Below are 26,399 nucleotides of genomic sequence, written 5' to 3' on the forward strand. Positions count from 1 at the left end.
TTGTGTCTCTCATTGTGTTTCCCCTTTTGTGTCTCCTTCTTGTGTCATCTTGTTGCATCAGCCCATCACTCCAGCTCATCCCACCAGCCTGTAGCAACAGCCTGTCATGCCAGCTTGCTGTCTTACTCGTCTTCTCATGGAGGCACTGGGAACTGGACCTGGGACCTCCCGTGTGGTAGGTGGGAGCTCAATTGTTTGAACACATCTGCTTCCCTACTATTTTTTTTATTATATCCCATTTTTGTAAGTAAGATTACTTTAACAACAGATTCATGGTTTCTCAAAGGTCAACCTATCTTTGTTTATGATATATTTGTTTTAGAAATGTAAATTCTGACATTAAAACATTATAAATGTTTTCTGAATAACTTGTATAGTACATTTAAGAAATGCTTATTTTAAACTTCTAGCTGCTTGGTTTTGCTATATTTTCTCATTTATCATGATCACTCAAAAAATAAAATAAATAATTGAGAGTTGACATATCTCTTTTTTGATATTAGTTGATGTGAACGTTACTCTTGGGAGTAATATTTCATCTTTGAAATATTTATTTCATAAATAACAGATGAGGCAAATGGTGACTCTTTCAAGTGATAAGGCATTTTTATTCTAGTCTTATAAACTTTTTTCCCTATAAGACATGTAAAAGCAGTGCTGGGAATGATAAACTATTTTGATGTAGCAAATGAAGACATGGTGATTCAGAAGAAAACCGCTAATGTTTAATACTTATTTCTACCCCCTTCTTAAACAGTAGTTCCCTAAATAAAAACCAGACCATCTGTTGCTGGAATTTTCCCTCCAATTTTTTCCTCCTTTTGTTCTGATATTGATAGGCCTACATTTTAAATATTAATGTTAGTTAGGGATTATTCTTAAATATAAAGAATGTCATGATATTTAGAAATGATTCTGATTTCTTATATAAATTTCCTTTTAATACTCCATCAGTGCTCTCTCGTATTATCAGTTGTACTTTAATGTACATGTCCTGTCTCCCAAGAGAGACTGTATATATTCTTTGAGGAAAGAGAAGATTTCTAGACTACACAATCCTATATCCTCAATGTCTAGCACAGCCATATTGGTTAAGATATTTTTAGCAAATTTATCCTTATAAAGATTCAAGGAATTTTTAAAATTTTGCATTTATCTAGATTCTATGAAGCTTGAATATCCAAATGTAGAGAAAATATTTCAAAACAGTTGAAATCTGATCAATTTATTTCCGCAACAAATTCTTCAGTAAGATATTTTGATTGTTGCTGATTTTTCTGTTGATATAAAGTATTATATAATTTTTAAGGAAAACAGAATATCTGAAATATGGACTTATATTGAAGCTTCTTTTTCTCTACCTTCATGGGTCATTATTGTTCACCTAGATATCTTTAAAATTTAAAAAAATTGCCTTCTAGATATCAGTAATTTTTAATACAATTATTTATGCAGTGAGATTATTGAACAGAATGGGTTTTGGTTCTAAACTGAAAAAAGGAAAGTAGAATATTAAATATTCTTTAATGTAAAAAAAAATTAAGTGGAGAATTAAATGCAACATGTTATATTGAGTAAATATGAAGTGTTATATGATTGTAACAGATATATGACCAAAATCTATGGAAGCACAGACAGAGCAGACTTCTTACTGTGGAAGCAGGTAAACTTCACATAGGATGTGACATTTCAAATAGGCCTTAATGGAGAAGAGAAGTTTGAGAGGCAGGGAAGGGGAGAAGAGCATTTGGGGGGCAGCTCAGAAGGACGAAAGGGTCTCTGTTCTTGGAGAATATATATTAGAGACTAGTGGGAGATGAAAGTGGAAATGAAAAATAGAGGGGTTGTTAAAGATTTAAAGTATTCAGTTAAAGTCAAGCTGTTAAGGAGACAAAGAGAGGAGGGGTTTTAAGTAAGTTAGATTTATTGGTTACTTCTACAGAAGTACACAGAATACCATTCAGTGCCAAAGGAAGCATAACCCAATGCAGGGTAACCACAGCCAGGAAGCTAGAGAACCAAGGGAAACTGTGGCCTGCAGACTTTACTGGCATCTAGGGTGGGGTATTAGCAGTGGGATAGTGAAGTATGCATTTGGCCTGTCTTTGAATTTGGTGCCTGCAAAACTGAACAGGGGCCTCTGGACACCAAGATGAGGGGGACTTAGGGTACTTTATCCCACCGGATCAGATGGCCGGTGAGCCATGATGATTGGGCAAAACATCAAAATGGCAATTTGAATCTGAGAATAGTAATAAGGGCATTTTTGACAAGTACTTAATCCTATAGAGTTTATAAGCAAGGCTGTACAATCACGTGTTATGGGCAAGTTTCTGGTTAGTAGAGAATGGACAGATAATGAAGGCTTGAATTAAGACAATAAAAGTGAGTTTGGAGAACAGAAGCTGGATTTAAAAAGGAATTTTGTTTTTGTTGTTTTTTTATTCTTTGTTTTTTAGGTTATAAACAAACATTCTTGTTCCCCACTCTGAAGTAAATTTCTAGATAAAATAATACAAGACTGAGCGATTGATTTAAGGTGGGGAAGGATCTTGGCGATGATAAATGTGTGAGTCATGTAGGAAGAAATGTCTTATAGCAGTTAGAAATGTGGATGTGCACTGCCTCTTGGAACCTACTGTAAGGAAGGACAGGCTATCCTACTGGCACATATTTATTCACACAGTTATATATTTATCATTCTCTGTCATTTAATATGATTTCCAAAACTTCAATGGATTAAACTAGGATAGGGAGTGAGTATTTTAATGTAGGCACGTGTTGAGATTCTACATCAATAGAATGGGAAAAACATGCTTTCAGAATTTAAAGTCAGTTAATACACTTCAATTTTTGGAATTCGCAAGACTATGAACACTTCTGATGTGAATTAAATTCCTAAATTCCTGACATTTCTGAGTTTTTAAAAAGTTTTTGGATTTAGAATAACCCATCTTTTGCTTGATCTTTTTTTTTTTAATTTTAAAAACGATTTATTGAAGTATATCATTCATACATGAACATATATAAGCAATAAGTGTATAGTAAACACTAAACTTACAAAACGAACATGCAGAATATCATACAGGACTCCTGCACATCACCCCACCACAAACACCTAGCATTGTTGTGAAACATTTGTAACAATTATGAAAGAGCAATTATGAAAGAAAGACTACTAACTATAGTCCATATCCTACATGGTGTATATTTTCTCTTAACCCAGCTTATTTTTTATTGTTGTTGTTCATAAGCCATATAATTTATTTAAAGTGTACAATTTAAAAAAATATAAAAAAAGAAAAATAAATAAAGTACACAATTAGTGGCATTTGTTATAATCACAGAGTTGCGTGTTCATCACTTCAATCAATATTATAGCATTGTCATTACTCCAAAACAACAACAAAAAAACCCAAACCACTATCATATCCATATGTTAGTGCTTCTAATTGTAAATCCTATGATGTGCTTTCATCATTTCTATTAATTCCCAAACATTTACAAACAACTTTTTACCAATTGTGCACAGATTAAACCTCAGTTCTCCATTCTCTAACCACATTCTTTTCTCTGGTGACTTATATTCTAACTATTAACCCCATGAGTTTGCTCATTATAGTTAGTTCATAATAGTGAAATCATACAGTATTTGTCCTTTGGTGCCTAGCTTGCTTCACTCAACATAATGTCTTCCAGGTTCATCCATATTGTCATGTTTCACGACTGCATTTCTTCTTACAGCTGAATAATATTCCATTTCATGTTTATGCCATGTTTTTTCTGTCTTTTTTTTTTAACGTTACATTAAAAAAATATGAGGCCCCCATTTACCCCCCATCCCCCTCACCCCACTCCTCCTGCCATAACAACAACCTCCATCATCATGAGACATTCACTGCACTTGGTGACTACATCTCTGAGCACTGCTGCACCTCATGGTCAATGGTCCACACCATAGCCCACACTCTCCCACAGTCCACCCAGTGGGCCATGGGAGGACATACAATGTCTGGTAACTGTCTCTGCAGCACCACCCAGGACAACTCCAACCCCCGAAAATGCCCCCACATCATATCTCTTCCTCCCACTCCCTACTCCCAGCAGCCACCATGGCCACTTTCTCCACACCAAGGCCACATTTTCTTCGATTACTAATCACAATAGTTAATGAATAGAATATCAGTAAGTCCACTCTAATCCATACTCTATTCCTCCATCCTGTGGACCTTGGATTGGTTGTGTCCACTCCACATCTATATCAAGAGGGGGCTTAGATTCCACATGGATGCTGGATGCAATTCTCCTGCTTTCAGTTGTAAGCACTCTTGGCTCCTGGATGTGGTGGTTGACCTTCTTCACCTTCATGTTAGCTGAGTGGGGTAAGTTCAGTAAACCAGAGTGTAGGAGTTGCAAGTCTGTTGAGGCTCAGGGCCTGGCTCTCACATGGTCAATCCAGAGATTCAGTTCCCCTGGGTATACATTAAACCCCAGCACCAACTAAAGTTCTGGTAAAAGTAACAGGAGAGGCTTGTGGACAAAGATCACATCTGAGTCCAGCTCCATCACACAGAAACACGAACTCCAAAGTAGGGCCAACTGACATGGCACTGAACTCCATCTGCCATGACCATAGAACCTGTGGGTCTCTGTAGCCCTCAGAAGAACCAATACCTGGGGTTGTATCTACTTTATCTGTTTCTGGGACTCTGCTCAGATATGCATATGGGCAACCCCTCTGATAACCTCTCAGCTCTTTTTGGAGACTCACAGCCATATAAACTCATTTGTCCTTTCCATCTCCCCCTTTTATTCAGGTCAAAAAGCATTTTTAACTCTTGATATTATATGTAGACTGAGATATTCTGCTGGTCTGAGTTGACCCTTTTATTCAAGGTCATTTTCTAGTTACAGCATCAGCTCGTATTTAGTAATCCCTCGGCGCCAGGGAAGCTCATCCCTGGGAGTCATGTCCCACGCTGGGGGGAAGGCAACACATTTACATGCTGAGTTTGGCTTCAAGACTGGCCACATTTGAGCAACACAGAGGCTCTCAGGAAGTACCTTTTAGGCACCATACAGCTCTAGGCCTTGTTCTTATTTCAGGTACACGGGCTTACAAGCATAGTCATTAGTATCAAGGGCTCATTGTTGGACCTTCCTTCTTTTATGGTCTTTGCCTTTGCAGTTGGGGGATTGTTGCTGTTCCTTTAGGGACTATGCTAGAGCTCGCCTGGCTAGGAACTCAGCACTCTATCAGTTGTAGTTTTTAATTGTAACCACTGTGAAAATATCCAAACATTTTTATGTACCCTGGATATATGCCCTGGAGAACTCCCTGCCAACCATGTGTCCCCTGTCAATAACATCCCACACCAGTATTCCTCCCCTGCCATTGTTGAACCTCTCTGTGATCCAAAACTTCTTCAAAAATGAAGCCCAATATATTGCCAGGTTCCATTAATAGTAAAATGGAATATAGTGGTGAGTTTAAAGGTTAGATATATAATACATATTAATTTAGAAAAATTAAGGTAAAAATAAATTGGGGTATCAAAAAATTTAAAAATGCAAAAGCTTTGTTTTTGATGTTTTGCCTCCCATCACTGCAATAAGTGTTGCCCTGTATGCAAATTGGCAAGGCAACTTCTTCCGTCTTTTCCTCAGTGTCTATGTCCTTTCTTTTTCTTTTCCTAATTCTTAAGCTTATCTTCACAAAAGTTTTAGATCACAGTAATTCATATATACAATATACAGTACTCCCACATATCCAACATAAAACCCTTTTTCCTTCCACTGTAATAATCTTTTTATGTATTCCTACTATATTTACTGAGACTGATGTACAGATATTGAGACAATAGCTTTCAAACAAGGTAACATTTGGGTTTACATTATGATTTATATTTTAGACTATACAATTTTCTAAATTTTCAGTTATCTTATGTTTTGCATTATGATTTACATTTTAGCCTATCAGCCCCTATATATTTTTGGTGTAACTTAACATGTCTTATACCCATCCTTGCATAATTTTGTGGAACACTTCTATTGCCCACATAGTTACATTGATTCCATCTATTCAATACCTCTTTCCCCCTCCCCTTAGGGCCCACATGACAATCAATCTTCATTGCTTGAAGGGCCATGTATCAGAGATACTTGGAACAGTGTTGAGGGCTTGACATGCTCAACTGCCCTAATTATGCCATGTTTTTTTATCCATTCGTCAGTTGATGGATACCTGGGTTGTTTCCATCTTTTGGTGATTGTGAATAATGTTGCTGTGAACATTGGTGTGCAGATGTCTGTTACTGTCACTGCTCTCAGTTCTTCTGGGTATATACCTATATTGTTAGGTCACATGGTAGATCTATTAACATAAGTTCCTTAGGAACTGCCAAACAGTCCTCCACATTCTCCATTCCCACCAACAGTGAATAAGCATTCCCATCTCTTTTACAGCCTCTCCAACACTTGTAGTTTTCTGTTTTGTTAATAGTGGACATTTTATTAATAGTAGGTATGCAATAATATCTCATTGTAGCTTTGATTTGCATTTCCCTAATAGTCACAGCTGTTGAACATTTTTTCATGTGTTTTTTTTACCATTTGTATTCTTTAGAAAAATATCTATTCAGGTCCTTTGCCCACTTTTTAATTGGGTCATTTGTCTTTTTATTATTGAGTTGATATATAAAGAATCTCTTTATATATCATGGATATTAGACCTTGTCAGATGTGTGATTTCCATTGAGTATGCTGCCTTTTTACTCTCTAAGGTCCTTTGAGATGCAGAAGTGTTTAATTTTGAGGAGGTCAAATTTATCTGTATTTTTTTTGTTTGTTTGTGCTTTGGGTGTAAGGTTTAAGAGAACCCCCACCTACACTATCTTCTAGTTTTATGGTCCTGGTTTTTATATTTAGGTCCTTGATCCACTTTGAGTTGGTTCTTGTATAGGGAGTGAGTAGGTTATCTTCATGTTATAGATATCCAGTTCTCCCAGCACCATTTGTTTTTCAGACTATTCAGATGGTTATGTCCCAGAAAAATGGACTTGGTATACTTATCAAAAATCAGTTGACCGTAGAGATGAGAGTCTATTTCTGAACTCTCATTCAATTCCATTGATCAATGTGTCTATCTTTATGTCAATACCAGCTACCAACGTGACATCACTGAACATGTAGCTGGAAGGAAGAGCAAAAATAGTCCCTTGTGAGTTTCTATGAGCCAGTTCCAGCACATCACGGACCATCTTTACAGATCAGTGACTGAAGCAACCAGAGATGTGACTACATACTGTAGGATGATCATAATGATAAAAATAAAAGTAATACAGTAGTGACATTTACTGTGCACTTTCTGTATGCCAAGCACTGTGCTAAGCATCTTTTTTTTCCTTTTTATTTTTTTAAATGTTACATTAAAAAATATGAGGTCCCCACATACCCCCCAACCCCCTCACCCCACTCCTCCCAAATCAACAACTTCTTTTATCATCATGGGACATTCATTGCATTTGGTGAATACATTTTGGAGCACTGCTGCACCACATGGATAGTGGCTTACATTGTAGATTTTTCTTTAATTCTTGATCACCACTCACCTCAGCAGTCAGCAGCTCCAAATTATTGCACCAATTTTCTATACTTGGTTCACTGTCTCCTAGTTGGTCTTCCTGCCGTGTCTTAAATACTCCAAACATATTACATCTCATGGCTTTAGCCTGTGCTTTCTCTACCTGGTATACACAGCTCACTCCCTTACTTCCCTCAGCTCTCTGCTCAGGTGGCTCCTCCTCAGAAAGTTCTTTCTACCACCTTATCACTTTATTCATTTGCCAGGCTTTATTTTCCTTCATAGCACTTTTCATGGACATTCTAATATTTATTTCATTTGTGTATTGCCTGTTTCCCCACCATAATGTAAGCCAGCAAGGGTCTTTGCTGTGTTCACAGTAGCATCCCCAGCACAAAGGCCATCATGCCCTTGACCCTGCTGACAATGCTCAGAAATGGACCCGTATGGTAGCTCTGGCACTAACTATGTGCTTTCAGCAAGTTACTCAACTTCTCATGGTTTCCTTATTTGTAAAATGGGATAATAGTCTCCACCTCACAGGTCTCTTATGAAGATTAAATTAATACAGCACTTAAAAACTGATCAATACGGGACAAGCTCTCAACACATCTTGTCTGCTTAGCTCTGAGGACATCTTCCAGGATTAAGGCAGTTCAGAAAAGGTGCGCGTCTGCCCAGTAGACACCCTCACTCTACTAGCCTCCTCTGGGACTCTTTTTCTATTACTTTAATCACCTGGCATTCTTTAAGAACGTTTCCAGGTTGTTCCAGTTTGTTCCGCTGTTGCAGGGAACTGGCTGGTTCTTTATTCGGCTTTTGTTTCTCACAGAAGAACAGCCCCTAAGGCTTCAAGATGTTATCAGCCCCCCCCCCCCCCCAAAAAAAGAAGATGTTATCAGCGTGCTTGTCTTTCCTAGCAAGTCACTTAAGGCTTTAGCACTAGGTTTGGAAAAGGCCCAAGGGAAACCTGACGTTATTCTCAGCCTAACTAGCTGAGACAAGCCAGATCCACAGCATCCCCAGAGCAGAAGAAAAAAAAAAGTCTCCCACAGAGGAGAATGCTGAGAATAAAAGAAGCGTTGGTGGCCTTGTAGGACTGAGTGGAGAAGGACGGAGGAAATGGCAAGTGATTCAGGAAAGGAAGAGGAACCTCGGAAAGTGCAGGACTGGGTGGAAGCCCCCATCAGGCAGTCTTCCTAATTCCTTTAACCGCCTTTTTACTACACCACCACTCCCGGCCCCCACTCCCCACCCCCAGGCCTTGAATTTGCTTAAACTCGAAGTGCTCACACAGGGAACTTCATTTGCTAATTTCGGGGAAATTCAAATTTCATTAAAATTTACTGAACGCCCACAAAGAGCTGGATAATAATAGTGGGCAGTCCCCAGAATCCAGGACACCTAGCAGCTCACAGTCACACCTCAGAAAAATAACCCTGCCCGGCTCCGAGCATCTTCATTTCCTCGGGGTCGGCTTCTGGGTTTTGATCCCCGCAAAACAGCGACCCTGTCTCTCACTTGGGCGCCCACTGGGCTCCCGCGGGACCTCCTCGAAACGCTGAAGGATTAAGGGGCGGGACTAGGCAGGGCTGAAGAGGTAAGGAAGGGGGAGCAACAAGGTGCGGCTCCCCCTTCCTCTTAGTCGTGGTCCAGTCAGGAGTCTGCCGTGTTCCCAGGCTCCGATTCCCGCAGTTCAGAGACTCTTCCAGGAACTGCCTGGCACCCAGGCCGTGGACTTTGGCTCGTCGGACATCCGCGGCTCCCTCTTCCCTCCTCCCTCCGGGCTCGGGCTCCGGGCTCTGTGCCTCCTCCAGGGGCGTGTCCTACTCTCTCTCCCCTTCACAGTGGTCTACTCATCCCGTTACAGAAGCAGCCGCCGCCGCCGCCTTCCAGCCTTCCGCCACCAGAGTAAGAGCAGCGATAGCTGCGTGTTCCCAGAACAGGAGCTGTGGCAGCGCAGCAGACCCGTGCGGGGCACCTGTGCGTCCAGGAGTAGCAGGGCGAGGGGGTGGGGTTCGTGCCAGCCACTCACTGAGTCAGAGAAGGAAGGGGTACCTCCCAGCCGAGAGTCCACTGCTCAGCATACTCTGTGGCTGGCAGGGGAGGTGGCAGGCATCAGCCGGGACTAGTGGTGGGGTAGACATGTGCAGGCCCAGCTAGAGGGCTCCAGGCAGGCCAACATTTGGTGGAAGTGTAGAGAGACACCTGAAGCTGTGTCTGGGACCATGACGACCCCCTGCCTGGACTTTGGCGATGTGGAAAGTTTCCTGGACAGGCATCCGGAGTTGTTTGAAGACTACTTGATGCGGAAGGGGAAGCAGGAGCTGGTGGAGAAGTGGCTGCAGAAGCACAGTCAGGGACAGGGAGATTTAAAAGGCCCAAGGCCCATGCTGGCTGGCACCAGCAGCCTAGCTCATAGCGGTGGCAGAGGCAGCAGCAGTGTTGGTGGTGGCACTGGGCCAAATGGCTCTGCCAACAGCCAGACCATTCCTTGTGGTGGGGTCTGTGACGAAGGTCCTCTGAGTCCCAGCTGGGCCAGTGGCACCCGGGGCAATGGGAACCTGCAGCGGAAAGCTTCTCAGAAAGAGCTAAGGAAGAGTTTTGCCCGCTCGAAGGCCATCCATGTGAACAGGACCTATGATGAACAGGTGACCTCCCGAGCTCAGGAGCCCTTGAGCAGTGTGCGTCGGAGGGCACTTCTCCGGAAGGCCAGCTCCTTGCCCCCCACCACAGCCCATATTCTTAGCGCTCTGCTGGAGTCGCGGGTGAATCTGCCTCAGTACCCCCCGACGGCCATGGACTACAAGTGCCACCTCAAAAAGCACAATGAGCGTCAATTCTTCCTGGAGCTGGTGAAGGATATCTCCAACGACCTCGACCTCACCAGCCTGAGCTACAAGATCCTCATCTTTGTCTGTCTCATGGTGGATGCTGACCGCTGCTCTCTCTTTCTGGTGGAAGGGGCAGCAGCTGGCAAGAAGAGCTTGGTCTCCAAATTCTTTGATGTACATGCAGGAACCCCACTGCTGCCCTGCAGCAGCACAGAGAACTCAAATGAGGTGCAGGTCCCCTGGGGCAAAGGCATTATTGGCTATGTCGGGGAGCATGGAGAAACGGTCAACATTCCTGATGCCTACCAGGTAGGACTGTGCCTTGTCCCCTCCTCCCAGAACCCCATTGACCTGGGAACCACCCTTTTGGTTACCCTTTGTCATCCAGGAGCACATTAATTTAGACTCTTTAAAATATGAGCCCTTCTTTTAAAATTTCTTCTTGAGTTTAGACTAGTTAGAATGTTGCTAAACCATCTTTGAAGTAAGGGGGTGTTTTGCTAACACATAGTGCTTGTTGGAAACTCCAGTATCACAAGGGCTACATATTGTACCCAAATAATACCATGTGTTTCTCAGTCAGGATATGAGTATCAGTGTATGTTTTAGAATGCATTTGTGAAATGCTAGAAAAAAAGTCTACTCCAGAGTTTTAGGGTTAAACTGAAGAAAATGGACATTTTGGTGTCTCTGTGCCTTTTGGGGATCATAATGCATTTTTATCCTCTAATTCAGGGAAGGAAAGGGAGCAAAGTACCCAACTACTTTCTCATCACATTTTCTAGCTCTAAGTTGCATAAGGTCCAAGGATAGGGAATGAGGGGAAGAGAGGGGGGAAAAGTCAAAGGAAGAATGGTCCTTTGATCCCTTTGTGCCTTCTTAGCTTCTGTGTTAACTATTTCTGTTGCTGAGTTGAGAGAGGCTGGGCTGGCAAAGAGAGGTCAGTTATCTTCATCGTTAAATAGGAATCAGCATTTTCCCTAGTCCACTTTTGACAAGACTGAACAAGTAGATTTTCAGTTTGTAACACAACACAATAAAAATATTGATAATTTTTAGCAGTTCCAAAGGTAAATTAGCAGGGGAAACTGCTAGTTTTAAGTAGCAAATGAAAACCATCATGCTGTAGGCTGGTGCTTCTAAGCCTTTCATTTTCACAGTGATTTGAACTTGATATTAGATATTGGATCTGAAAGCCAGTCAGTTCTAATTTCTTCAGTATTTATTTACTGGACATGATGAAACTGTATGTTACTATGAGACTTCTTTGGGGTGTATAAGAATTCAAAGTTTTTTTCCTTGCTTATGAAAGTTTTGCCATCATTTGATGAGTACTTCTTCCAGTTGTCCAATAGTTATTTGTTTCTCTATAGTTTGGTGTCTGTTGTTCAGAATAGAAAAAGTGGTAAAAAAGGTACTAAAGGTAAAAAATTCTCTATTTCATCTGAAAGTTGACAATTTTACATGGGAAATTTAAAAGCTTTTACTAAGACCAAGTGTCATATTTTTATGAGCTATCTGTCAGCATAACAACTTTAATATCAACTGGTGGCTGCCAAAATACCACTTTGGTTAATTTTTTGTTATTGATTAGGTGCGTTATTCATTATATCCTGTAAGACTTATATATGTTTAGGTAGAGCAACCAACCAATGATCTTCAACAAATGTCTATTTCTCTACAATCCTATAAAGCCGTGGGAAGAAATAAAAGCATTTAATAACTGACAAGCTGAAGATTCTGAACAAATTGGCAAACAATCATACTCTTTTATTTCCCATTATTTCCACATCCTTATTGTATGCTTGGGCTAAAAAACGAACAAGCAAGCAAACACACGCATACAAACACACACCCTCTTTTGGTTGGGTGGTACTTATTGCCTGGAATTGCAGTCTTTTCTTTTATTCCCTTTACTTTTTGTATTCACCCCCTGTTGATTTCTCCATTTATATAGCATTTATTTCTTACTGTCCTCTTTCAACTCATAACTTTTATTTAATACTGCTCATATACTGGCTTTTATTCAAGAGCATAAAGGACTGCTTCCTCAGCACTTGTCTTCCTGCTGCCTAGAATTGTGGCAATAGGTATTATCAAAGGCATAGAAAAGCAGGTTTTCAGCAGCTGATGTTTCCTCTGGGCCTTACCCTGACTCTACAGAAAAGTAGCAAAGGTGCCTTTTAAAATTTGGTAAAGGGGAGTTTGTTTTCCCCTCAGGATAGTAATAATCCTGTAAAGAAGACTGGACTTGCAAAAAGCAAACACACGTTGGAGTTTAAGATCTTAATTCACTTTTTGCCTTCATTTCTGTCTGGTTAGAATATTTCTTTTTTCTTTCTCCATTGGCTTCTGTATATTTCTGTATTTTTTTGTTTTGAGGTATTGGATCTGGGGATTGAACCCGGGACCTCATATGTGGGAAGCTGGCACTCAACCCCTGAGCCACATCGTCTCCCCTGGGTTGGTTTTTTCATTTCTTTGCTTGTTGTTTATTTTTTTGTTTGTTTGTTTTTGGGAGGCATTGGGGACTGAACCTAGGACCTTCCATGTAGGAAGCAGGCACTCAACTGCTTGAGCCACATCTGCTACCCTTCCTTAAATTTTTATTTTGAAATAATTTCAAACTTACAGGACAGTTGGAAAATAATACAAAACCTGTATAGTGAACTCCAGCATCCCTCTCCACATGCCTCAGGTATCCAGATCCACCAACTTTAACATTTTGCCACATTTGCTGTATCATCCTTCTTTATCCATCCAGCCATCCAGCCATCTATCATCTATTTTCTAAACATTTGAAAATACATTGTCTACAGCGTGTTCCTTGAACATATATTACTTTCATGTAAATTTCCTTAGAACAAAGGTACTGCCCTATGTAATTATGGTAAGTAAAGTTATCAAGTTCAAGAAATTTAACATTGATAGAAAGCTTTTAGTCTATATTCTAAGTTTCTCATATGCCCCAATAATGTCCTTCTGAGCCTTTTTGGCCTTCATTATTAGATCCAGTTCAGGATCAGTATTGCATTTAATTTTCGTTGTCTCTTCAGTTGCTTTTTTTTTTTTAATTGTGAAAACATATATTTAACATAAACTTTCCCTTCTCAATCCCTCCCAAGCATACCATTTGGTGGAATTAATCACATTCACACAATTGTGCTGCACATACCACCATTCACTACCAGAAGTTTCCCACCACTCCAAGCAGAAACCCTATACTCTAACTCTATATGTACACATTAACTCCACATTAACTCCCCAATCGCCTTCCTCCTAGCTCCTGGTACCTTGTAGTTTACTTTATAGTTACTTCATGTAAGTGGATTCATACAGTATCTGTTCCCTTGTGTGACATCACTTAACATGATAGCTCTAAGGTTCATCCATGTTGTGGCGTGTATCAGAACTTCATTCCTTTCTAAGGTTGAGTAATATTCCATTGTATGTATGTACCACATTTTGTTTATCCGTTCATCTCCTGATGGACATTTGAGTTATTTCTACCTTTTGGCTATTGTAAATAATGCCACTATAAAACGATGATGTACTAATATCTATCTAAGTCCCTGCTTTCAGTTCTTTTGGGTATATACATAGAAGTGGGATTTCTGGGTCATATGGATAACTTTATGTTTACCTTTTGAGGAATCTGCACAGTGGCTACACCATTTTGTATTCCTGCCAATGATGTATGAGGGTTCCTATTTCTCTGTGTCCTCTTCAGTGCTTATCTTCTGGTTTGTTTTTTTTCAGTCATAGCCGTTTGAGTGGGCATGAGGTAGTATCTCATTGTGGTTTTGATTTGCATTTCCCTAATGGCTAATGATGTTGAGCATCTTTTCATGGGTTTATTGGCCATTTGTATATCTTCTTTGGATAAATGCCTATTCAAGCCCATTGCCCATTTCATAATTGAATTGTTTGTCTTTTTGTTGTGGAGTTTTAGGAAATTTCTATATTTTTATATTGCTCTGCTCTTCTTCATTTTATTTTTTATACTATCCCTTGTAGGGAATAGTGAGTTGTTAAAGTTTTTCCGTTTTATGGTACATCGCAGTCACCATTAATTTATCTCCCTTCTTTACCTCATGGGCTTTTCTCTTTTATACCTTTCTTTTATGTTGCCTTCTTGAGTTTTAGTGGCTAATCTGCTACCCTGGAGGGCAATGGAATATCAGAATAGACAGACTTGGAGTCACATTGGCCTGGATTAGAGACTGGCTCAGCCTCTTCCTATCCATATAATCTTGGGAGAATTTCTTAATCTATTGGGATCTCACTTTTCTCATCTGCAAAATGGGATTAACAGCTCTACCTTGTAGAAGTTATTGCTATAAAAGTAAATGAGATATTTCATTAAAGCCCTTAATATGGTACTTGACACATTGCCCTTACTCATGAAATGGTAACAGTTTATGATAATACTAATATCTAGTTTGCTAATATTCTTCTTTCTCATCTCGTTTTCACTTGTTCTCCTTATCTGAGAGTGAGATGTGAACTGAATATATTTGACTACCCTAACCTTTCCTGAGTCATGCTTTCCCCTTATATTAGTTTCTTTAGAACAAGCTTTGCAATCAAGAAATAAAGAAATTTCAGTTCTTTCACCCTCCATTTGAATACTCTAAATGTGATTTATAATTACTGACCATATCCTATCCTATCAAAATATCTACTTTCTTTTAGTAACTCTTGCAATGTAAGCTTTTTATAGGGTTGTAATAATGTTCCTTCTTTTCCATATTCTAACATTTCCCCCATCCTTTCCATTTCATGAAGTTACAGATTTCCCTTAGTGAAAACTGACAACCTTCCAAATGCATGTTCTTTTAATCATGTTGTTGTAATTTTTATCATATATGTAAAATCTTGAAGTTACTATGTAAGTGTATAACTATCCTTCCTGATTATTTATTAGCTACTATATTTTTAAGGAGTTTCCTGCTCAGATTCAACTAGTATACTTTTCTCTTTTAGGGGATGAAAATTTTATCACACTGAATTTCAAGAATTAATAATTTGATAATTATATTGATGATCCTCTTGAGGATTTGCAAGAGGAAAGCAATGAAGACACTTATAAAATTATGATAATAAGCATGGCATTCTGGAGTCAAGGGCAGAATATTTAATGAAATCTAAAGTTGAATGAAAGTTTTGACAGCAAAACACCCTTTTCTTTATTTTTCATGTTTCCCCTATTAGTCCTAAAAAACAGATTTGAAAATAGTAGAAAAATTAAAAGTTGCAAATGAAAAAAAATTCACTTGGGGTAACTAGTATAGATCATAGTGATTACAATTTAACATTTCCTCTGACATTTATAAGTTATTAAACAGCCTACTTTAATATAGTAATGAAAAAATTGCCCTCAAGTGGTTGAAAATAAGAGCACTCAAGTAACAGGTGTTCTCTTTGAGATTATTCAGAATATGGCACTTTAAACATTAATAAAAAGTGTGATATGATTTTTTTGTTGGTGTTGATAATGATGATACAGGTGTTTGATGGGTTTTTGGGTCTGAAAAGCAGCTGGATGTTTTGTTAGGTGAACTGAGAAGAGGAAAGGAGATGACGCAAAAGGATTACAGGTGTGCCAGGCTTTCAGAAAACCTGGTCTGTTTACACAATAAATTCATTTATCCATTATTTCCAAAGAATGTACACTGAGCTCCCATTATACAATAGGCTCTGGGTAGGGGGAATGTGGGCATACAAAGGTGAGAGGACATGCTTCCTGCCCTCAAAGTGTTTACAGTTGAGGGGCATGTACTATACACAAACAATTAATACCAAGATTATCAGATGTACTTAATAAATGCCACATTTGTGGCACAAACTAGTCGGAGGAGAATGGAGTTACTTTTTAAGTGGGCTCATGAGGGAAGACTTCATGGAAGAGTTGGCATTCCAGCTGAATCTTGGAAAGAGGGTTAGATTTCACAATAGGAGAGAGTTTTGGGGTGGAAGAAAGTGGTCCAGGTCCAGCAAAGTGGCATCAGCAGAGGTACAGTCATGTGCAAGCACAAAATATGTGTAGGAAACCGTGAGCGGTTAAATCTGGCCAAAGTATCACCTATGCTATCCAATGAATGTACAAGGGAAGGTGAGGGCAGAAGGACTTTGAATGCAGGGGCTAAAGACTTTCAACTTTATGAACAATAGCCCACAAGGAACCCTTAAAATCATGTTTTTGGGGAGTAATGTGGTGGTAGTGGCTGGATGGATTGAACATGGAGCAGCTCAAAGCTGTGAAAATCATTAGGAGTCCATGTTGAGCAACTGAACTAAAACAGAATCAGTGGGAATGGGAAGAAAAGGACAGATGGGAGATGTACTGCAAATGTGAGCTTGGGCTAGTAGGGAGGAAAGGGTTGGTCAAAGCTTACTCGAGATTCTAAATCTGGGTGAGCTGGAAAAGAACAATAGCTTTATCAAAACTGGGAAGAGAAGCTGGATTAAGGGATAATATTCTAAGCAGAGTCAAGCTATGTCTGTATGTCTAAGGGTAAAGAACTAAGAACACTGGCTGGGGGTGGAGATATTTCCTCTTCCCAAGGATGTGCCATCCCAACTCACAGTGCTGGGTGAACCCCAAGGCATTGTAACCTCCACACTCAGACTTTCTTAGTACCTGGGTTGGGGTTGGACAGTGGCCCCCCTTTATGATGCCTGCCCAATGTATTGTGGTGCTGCATGCTCAGGATAGGAACCGCTGCAGCCTTGCCCCTCCCCAGGATGATGTGGATGCACACCACACACTGACCCACCCCATACCTCCCTCCCCAGCCCTGACCCCACCCAGGAACAGAGAGGGATGGCACAAGGGGCCACTCCCCTCCAGTGGGATCTGGTTGCAGTCGCAGGTCCTGTTGGGCTGGAGGGAGAAGTGAGGAGGATGGGCTGGGGCTGGGAAATCAGGCAGCCAAGAACCTCTCTCTAGAGTAGGGTAGGGTGGGGGGTGGGAGAGTGGAGGGGTAGAGAGAGAAGGAGGATGGACTGTAGAAACTTCAAGCTCCCAGTTTATGTTCTGTTGTCCTGTTGGACTTCACTTACAAAACAGAAATTTAACGATAAACTTATTAAGAATTTCACATAGCACAGCATTTAACTTCAGGGGGTGGGGAAGTCCATGCAAATGTATGCCCGTGAAGTTGACCTTGGTTCTGACTCATGTTGAGTCTAAGGTGGAGAAGTTAAATTTTATTCCAGCCTAAAGTCTGCTGCTTCCCTTACCATGGCCTCAGCTCCATCCTAATTAAATTACTTGCTGTTTTCAGTGCCTGGATGGTGCTTTTCTATTTCTGTACTGTACATCATTTCTGTCAGAACTATTCTTTCTCCATCTTTGCACATTCAAATCCTGCTATGCTGTCTTATGGTATAAGTAGGGAGAGCTGATTGCTTGTCATTGAAGAGAGGAGATGGAAAACAGACCAAATGTTATGGGCACAGTTGTATTTAAGAAGGCATTGTGCTATAATGATATTAAATTAATTATATATTAAATAATAGTAGAAGTAAGATGTTTAATAATTCAGGCTCATCATGATAATTGTAAATCAAATTAAATTTCACCCAGCATCTTCTGTTTATGAAGTCAAAGGTATGTAAAATACATTTAAGGATAATCTCCACTGAGTACATTTAAAAGTGTTTGGCCTCAGAGGAGATTAATTTTAGGTGTCTAGAAAATTCAGTGCTATAAATGCTTTGTTCTCTGATGAGCCAGTGTTGACAGACTCCAGTCCACAGTTCCATAATCTACAGTCCTGTGAATGAGTTGCTTAGATATAGTTAAAAGGCAGATGTGGATCCTACTCCAACACTGGCATTATAAAGGAGTTTCATGGAATCTTATTTCAGCTTTGCATGTAGTGTTTTAAAGATTCTTCACGCCCATGAACATCTTCACTAGCCCAGACCAGAATGGATTTTGTGCTTGAAGCAGGAAACATTTGCTACTTCTGCCCCTCTTCCCGACAGGCACATGATAGTGATAAACACAGTGACAAATTGCATTTGCTGCTTTCAACATGAGGATAGATTACAGAAAAGTATAGTCCCTACAGAATCATGGGGAGGTAATTTAAGGATAACTTAATTTTTTCCCAACCCAGAAACTAAATGTTTACTAATCTGACCAATTTATTTTGGTTCCTGAGGTTTGGGTCACCTGTTTATTCAAGAGGCTGGCTTAATTTGGAAGTTAGTGTTTCATGTTTAATATAGTATTGAAGTGTCAAATTAAGCTTTTTTCTGAAATGGCTTTGAGTTGTTTTATAGGAGAATCAATAAGATCCTTCTGGTATACTACTTGCTGCTTTAGTCACTTATTTTAAGTGCCATATTTTGCCATGTAACCACATTCTTTTGGAAAGTAGAATTTTAATTATATTTGAGACTGTGTAGTCATGAAAGAGTGATTTGGGTTTCTGATATTTTAGGAGAAACTTTGGTTCCTGGTCATTTACAGGCATTTAGGCTTTATTTATTTATTATGGGCTAAAATAGGTTTCCTGACATTAAAAAACACATGTGTAACTTCCATAATTTTAAGCATTTCTTATTAAATTGGTTGGTTTCACTGACTGAACGGTGGTTTCACATACTAATGATAAATTGTTTCCTATCATAAAATATAGCTTCAAGCAGTTGCAAATTTAGTACAGGGAATCTTTTATACCTGAATGAAAAAATGGGTAACTTATGAGATACTTCTTAAGATGTTTTTTTTTTTTTTTTTTGGTAAACATAATGATTGTCAGAAGGTAAACCGAAACTCCACTGTCATTTAACAATAACTCTGTTTATGAAGCGCTAACTTGGCGAGGCATTAGCTCATTTCAAACATTGTGTCTTAAACCTGACGTAGCTATTACTACCCCCATTTTACGGATGCAGAAACTAAGGCTTACAGGAGATAAGTAATTTGCTCAAAGTCATTCAGCTGGTAAGTAAGGGAGCTGGGATTCAAACTCAGGTCTCCCAATTGCAGAAAATTCATGTCCAGCCACTCTCCTGTGTGGCCTCATCTGACCGTTAACTGTTGGATGCACGCTCACACCAGTCCCCTTTCCTTTTCATGCCTGCCAGTCTAACTCCTCTTGCCTTCAAAGCCCATCTTCATAAAGCGTTTGCTAATCCTTGCCCCATCTTCTTCCAAACTGAACATGATCTCTTTCTCCTTTCAACTTCTGTAATACTTTAATTGTATTTCTTTTTATTTTCTCAATATTATAACTATTTATGCACTTGTCTTGACCTCTGGACTGTGAGCTCCTTGAGAGCAAGGATTATGATTTCACATTTCCTGCAGTGGATTGTATAGGTTTTAATACAAGGTTTTCTATTCAAATACGTAATTACCATGGACACCTCCCTTACATTGCTCAATTTAACCACCTCCCAAGAGAAAGTTGTCTTTTTAGGTGATATAGACTATAAACAGCTAGACCAGGAAGTTCATCCCATGAACACATGTTTAACTCTTTCGACCTTATTTTGTAGATATTTTGAAAATATGGGGCTTATGAAGCCCAGATAACTGGTGACTTACCTGAGTTGTTTATCTGCATTAATCAAATCCTCATGTTAATTGCTCTACTTCTACCTCCTCCCACTCCCAGGCCTTTTAATTAATTAATTTATTTTACTATTACTTCATTCTAGGTGGAGACCAGGTTATAGAGAGAGCAGCCTCCCCACTAACCAAATAATACCAACTAGCAGCAGTTCACTGTCAACTTCTTTTAGACAATATCTCCAAGGTCATAGAATGGAGCATGAATGTTCTGGTTAACTGGATTTTCTGCTTTTCTCATGATTACCGCATCCAGGCAGTACAACTTTCTTGAAGGCAAAATACCCTTCCCAGCATAAGGTCTTGAAGTTGTGGAGATTTTTTTCCTGGGAAAATCCTTTCAGATGTGAGAGATTATGTTGATCAGCCTTTTAGTTATTTATTTTCAGGAACACTGCATTCTCAAATTATTGATTACAAATGTTAGGTTTTATGCACTTCAAAAGGCCTCATAAAAATTCAAACTTCTGAGATGGTTGCATTTACCTCCTACTCTTTCCAAGGTGTGGTTATCAGATGTCATGGACATCTCCAAGTGAGAGTCCTTTCTTTCCCTCTGTGTCTCTAGTTACCACCAGTAAATGCATGGGCTAGTTGCTACACTTCCTCCCTATCTCACCCTCCAGCAGAAATAATGGTGTATTAAAAGGTAAGCGATATGGCTATTCTTGTGTAGAAATAAAATGCTACCCCTAGGTCTGAAGGAAAGTGTACGACTACCAGAACCCTGAGAGAGAGCTACAGCTGTGGGACAGGGGTCACCCAGCCAGAGCTGTGGCCTCAGTGAGAGGAACTTGGCCACCCACAAACTGTGATCTGGAAGAGAGGGAGCCAGAGAAACATTACTTATTTTTGTTATTTTATTTTTTGTTTTTTAAAAAGATTTATTTTTTATTTCTCTCCCCTTTCCTGCTATCCCCCCCTGCCACCTGCAGTTGTCTGCTCTCTGTGTCCATTCGCTGTGTGTTCTTCTATGTCCACTTGTATTCTTGTCAGCAGCACCCGGAATCTGTGTCTCTTTTTGTTGCGTCATCTTGCTGCATCAGCTCTCCGTGTGCGCGGTGCTACTCCTGGGCTGCGCTTTCTTTCGCTGGGTGGCTCTCCTTACAGGGGCGCACTCCTTGCGCGTGGGTCTCCCCTACGCGGGGGACACCCCTGTGGCAGGACACTCCTTGCGCATCAGCACTGCGTGTGAGCCAGCTCCACATGGGTGAGGAGGTCCTGGGTTTGAATCTTGGACCTCCCTTGTGGTAGGCGGACGCCCATCCTTTGGGCCAAATCCACTTCCCTGTTATTTTTAAATCTTCTTTTAATGGAGGAAGGGGCCCATGAAGGCAAAAGTACCTCCAGTCACTAGTGGTAATGTTGCCAGGACAGAGATTGAAACTACAGTCTGTCTGATTTTTCAAGCTGGTTTGGCTGAGCACTATGCTGTCTTTTCTCCCTCCCTCCCTCAAAGCAAATTTATTGATATATATTAGTAAAACATACAGTCCATTCAGAGTGTACAATCAATGGTATTTGGCATAATTGCGTAGTTGTGCTTTCATCACTTCAGTCATTATTAGAGCATTTTCATTATATCAATAATAATATTAATAAAAAACAAAACCCAGAAAAACAAAGAAAAAATTCTTCACCTCTCAACCTCACTATGCTTCCTCTGCTATTTCTGCTATTCTTGCATATTTATTTATCTATTTTAAAGCAGTTTTATTGAAATATGTTCACATACCATACAATCTATCCAAAGTGTATAACCAGTAGCTTTTAGCATAATCACAATGCTGTGTATTCATAGCTGCAAAAAGTTTTGGAATAGTGTCATTACTCCAAAATGGGAAAACTGCACACCCTTTAGCTTTTCAATCCCTCTATCCTTCCCCAGCCCTACATAACCACTAATCTAATTTCATCTTTATAAGTTGATTTATATTTACATGTTATATAAACGGAATCATAAAGTATGTAGTACTTTGTGTCTGGTTTCTTCCACTTAACATAATGATTTTTTTGGTGTGATATTAACATCTTGTAACATTAGCATACATTTGTTCAGTTTCAAAGAAAAACAGACTTATATATGCAATATTACCCATATTCATTCATATTTCACATGAGGTTTTACTATGCTATACAATACCATGCTACATTTTTAGCTTTTCTTTCAGTAATTTACATGATCTTAGACTTTCCCTTTCAATCACTGTCATACTCACATAATAGTACATAATAATTACAGACACTATGTTGTGCTCTCACCTTTTCTATTCATTTCCAAAGATTGACAATACATTCTTTTTACCAGTTCTGTGCTAGTTAACCCTCAGCTTTCCACTCTCTAACCTTATTGTGTTTTCTGGTGACCCACATTCAAGTTATTAACTCTTTAAGATCACACAAGATATTTACTTCATAATAGCACAGTCATATTGTACTTGGCCTTTCGTGTGTGGCTTGCTTTATTCAACAGAATGTCCTCCAGGTTCATCCATGTTGTCATATATTTTATGGCTACATTTCTTCTTACAGCTGCATAATATTCCATCATGTGTTTACACCCTAGTTTGTTTATCCATCCATTGGTTGATGGACACCTGGGTTGTTTCCATTTTTTGGCAATAGTGAATAACACTGCTATGAACATCGGTGTGCAGATATCTGTTCCTGTCACTGTTCTCAGTTCTTCTGGGTATATACCCTGTTAGTGGTATTGCTGGATCACATGGCAAATCTATATTCAATTTCTTTAGGAACTGCCAAACAGTCCTCCACAGTGGCTGTACCATTCTACATTCCCACCAACAGTGAATAAGTGTTTCTGTCTCTCCACATCCTCTCCAACACTTGTTTCCTGCTTTTCAATAGTGGCCATTCTGATAGGTGTGAAATGTTATCTCCTTGTAGCTTTGATTTCGTTTCCCTAATCACTAATGATATATATTTTTTCATGTGTTTTTTTGCCATTTGTATTTCTTCTTTGGACAAATGTCTATTCAAGTCTTTTGCCCATTTTTTAATCAGGTTGTTTGTCTTTTTATCATTGAGTTGTAAAATCTCTTTTTATATCATGGATATTAAACCCTTACCAGATGTGTGACCTTCCAAATATTTTCTCCCATTGAGTAGGCTGCCTTTTCATCTTTTTGGCAAAGTCCTTTGAGGTGTGAGAGTGTTTAATTTTGAGGAGGTCCCATTTATCTATTTTTCCTTTTGTTGCTTGTGTTTTGTGTATAAGGCCCAAGAAACCACCACCACCTACCCCAAGATCTTTAAGATGTTTCCCTACATTTTCTTCTAATAGTCTTATGGTCCTGCCTTTTATATTTAGGTCTTTGATTCTTTTTGAGTTGATTCTTGTATAGGGAGTGAGATAGGGTCGTTTTTCATTCTTTTGGTTATAGATATCCAATTCTCCCAGCACCATTTGTTGAAGAGACTGTTATGTCCCATTAACATGGACTTTGTAGGTTTGTCAGAAACCAGTTGGCTTAGAGGTGAGGGTTTATTTCTGGACTCTCAGTTCTGTTCCACTGATTGATATGTCTATCGTCCCATCAATACCATGCTGTTTTTACCACTGTAGCTTTGTAATATATTTCAAAGTCAGGCAGTGAAATTCCTCCCATATTGCTCTTCTTTTTTAGAATGCTTTTGGCTATTTGGGTGCACTTCCCCTTCCAAATGAATTTTGTAATTGCCTTTTCTATTTCTGTAAAGTAGCCCGTTGGATTTTTTTTTTTTTAAGGAAGTACTGGGGATCGAACCCAGGACCTTGTACATGGGAAGCAGGTGCTCAAACAGTGAGCTACATCCATTCTCCAATAGGAGTTGGTATTTTTTCTTTTTTTTTTTTTTAAGGCAATACCACAGATGGAATCTAAGACCTTGTACATGGGAAGCAGGTGCTCATTCACTTGAGCTTGAGCTATATCCACTCCCCTAGGCTGTTGGAATTTTGATTAGTATGGCATTGAATCTATAAATCAGTTTGAGTAGGACTAATATCTTCATGATATTTGGACTTCCAGTCAATGAACATGGAATGTCTTTCCATCTGCTTAGGTCTTCATTGATTTCTTTTAGCATTGCTTTGTAGTTTTCTGAATATAGATACTGTACTTTCCTGGTTAAATTGATTCCTACGTATTTGAGTCTTTTTGTTGCTATTGTAAATGGATTTTCCCCCGATTTCCTCCTCAGATTGTCCAATACTAGCATACAGAAACATTATTGATTTTTGTATGTTGATCTTGTATCCTGCCACTTTGCTGAACTTGTTTATTAGTTCAAGTAGCTTTGTCATAGACATCTCAGAATTTTCTAAATATAAGAAAGATCATGTCATCTGTGAATAGTGAAAGTTTTATTTACTCTTTTCCTATTTGGATGCCTTTTATTTTATTTTATTTTTCTTGTTTAATTGCTCTAGCTAGAACTTCTAGCACAATGTTGAATAATACTAGGCATCCTTGTCTTGTTTCTGATCTTAGAGGGAAAGCTTTCAACCTTTCCCCATTGAGTATGATATTGGCTGTGGGTTTTCATATATGCCTTTTATCACATTGAGGAATTTTCCTTCTATTCCTATCTTTCAAAGTTTTTGAAGAAAAGATGTTGGATTTTGTTGAATGCCTTTTCTGCATGGATTGAGATAATCATGTATTTTTTTTTCCCTTCAGTTTGTTAATGTAGTATATTATGTTATTGATTTTTTTAATGTTGAGCCATCCTTCCATACCAGGAATAAATCCCACTTGGTCATGGTGTATAATTCTTTTGATATGCTGTTGGATTCTATCTGCAAGTATTTTAAAAAATTTTTTTGCATATATGTTCATTGGAGAGATTGGTCTATAATTTTCTTGTAGTATCTTTATCTGGCTTTGGTATTAGGATGATGTTGTCTTCATAAAATGTGTTGTGTGAAAACATTACTGTCTTTTCATACCTTCCATCTCTTGCCATTGCCAGTCATTGGCTGAACTCAGCTGGAAGCCAAGAGGGCAAAAAGAGGGAGCCCTGTGTCACAGTTCTTAGGAGTCAGCTTCCTAGCAGAGAACAGGGCAACAAAAGGTGGTAATGGGAAGTGTCTGATGTAGGCTCTCCAGCACAGCCATATATATTAATTCATTCACCAGGGATATAAGTGTGTGTAGAGACCAAATGATGTCAGAATATATACTGATAAAAACCAAATTTTATGGAACGGTGACCAAAATCTGTTTGAAAAGAAGTTCAGAAATGCCATAATGACAGTTAGCTGTACTGGTCTCTCCAAATAATTGTTTGTTCCCTATACCTATAACCCAAAAGGAACTCTATAGGGGGTATCCTGGGTCAAACACACCTGCAGGGAAGAGGTGATTTTAGTCCAGTTAATGGAAACTTTTTCCTATACAACCTAATAAAGTCACTTGTTTGAGGATTGGATTCTTGCCTTACTAATCACTTTGTCAAACTATAAACATCAGAGTGTAAATGAACACGTTTTAGTCTTAGATTCTATTTCTAGTTTTGCAGTAGTTTTCAGTCATAAAAATAGAGGTAATAGACCCAGATGTGCCTATACCATTGTATTTTGTAAAGATCTAATCATTAGATCAAATCATTAGAGTCTAATTAAATAATGGGAAAACATTTGCAAAAGAATAAAGTAAGAAATGTAGTTCTCTATTAATATATATGTACTGTATTAAAGATTATTTATTTCCCCCCCTTGTGGCTTTTTTTTTCTTCCTGTGTCTTCTCTGTGTCCATTTGCTGCATGTTTTTTTCTGTGTCAGCTTGTCTCCTTTTGTTGCATCATCTTGCTACATCACCTCTCCATAATGCATGGGCTCTCAGCTCTCTGCAGCGTGCAGGTGAGCCTGCCTTCACAGGAGGCCCCGGGATAGGAACCCAGGGCCTCCCATGTGGCAGACGGGTACCCAACTGATTGAGCCACAGCCGCTTCCCTCTATTAATATTTTAAAATGCACAATCCAGCAGAATTTATTCACAGAGGTTGGCATGGACCTTGCATATAAAAGGAGACCTTTGATTTAAATATGGTAGTCCTACACATGTATGATGCATTATATACAGGAAATGATTATTTAAAAATGTAATGTAATATAATGAGCATCAGACTATCAGAATTTATTGGCCATAATAACATCTTCTGCATTTGACAAACAGAGGTATGTTAAATTCCTTCTTACAACTGATCAATATGCCTGTTTTTTCTGTTACAATAGGTATTCCTGAAAGTATACATTGATGTCTGTGCTATACATCCCATATGAAATCTCCAGATTGACCGCTTGTAGTTTCATTGTAAAAATCCTAAAGAGTGTTAAAAATGACAGTATTTGAGTCAAGTAAAATAAATTTTAGCAGCTAACATTGA

General features: G+C 39.1%; 1 protein-coding gene across 1 annotated transcript in view; it reads left to right on the top strand.

Moving 5' to 3' along the window:
* Nucleotides 1-8,675: 8,675 nt before the first annotated feature.
* Nucleotides 8,676-26,399, top strand: part of PDE11A (phosphodiesterase 11A) — a 482,125-nt gene continuing 464,401 nt past the window's right edge. The window contains exon 1 of the mRNA XM_058300593.2: nucleotides 8,676-10,725. Coding sequence (XP_058156576.1) covers nucleotides 9,811-10,725 — 915 coding nt within the window. The 5' untranslated portion in view covers nucleotides 8,676-9,810. The remainder of the gene's footprint in view (nucleotides 10,726-26,399) is intronic.

The sequence above is a fragment of the Dasypus novemcinctus genome, chromosome 7, assembly GCF_030445035.2.
Source record: "Dasypus novemcinctus isolate mDasNov1 chromosome 7, mDasNov1.1.hap2, whole genome shotgun sequence".
NCBI lineage: Eukaryota > Metazoa > Chordata > Mammalia > Cingulata > Dasypodidae > Dasypus > Dasypus novemcinctus.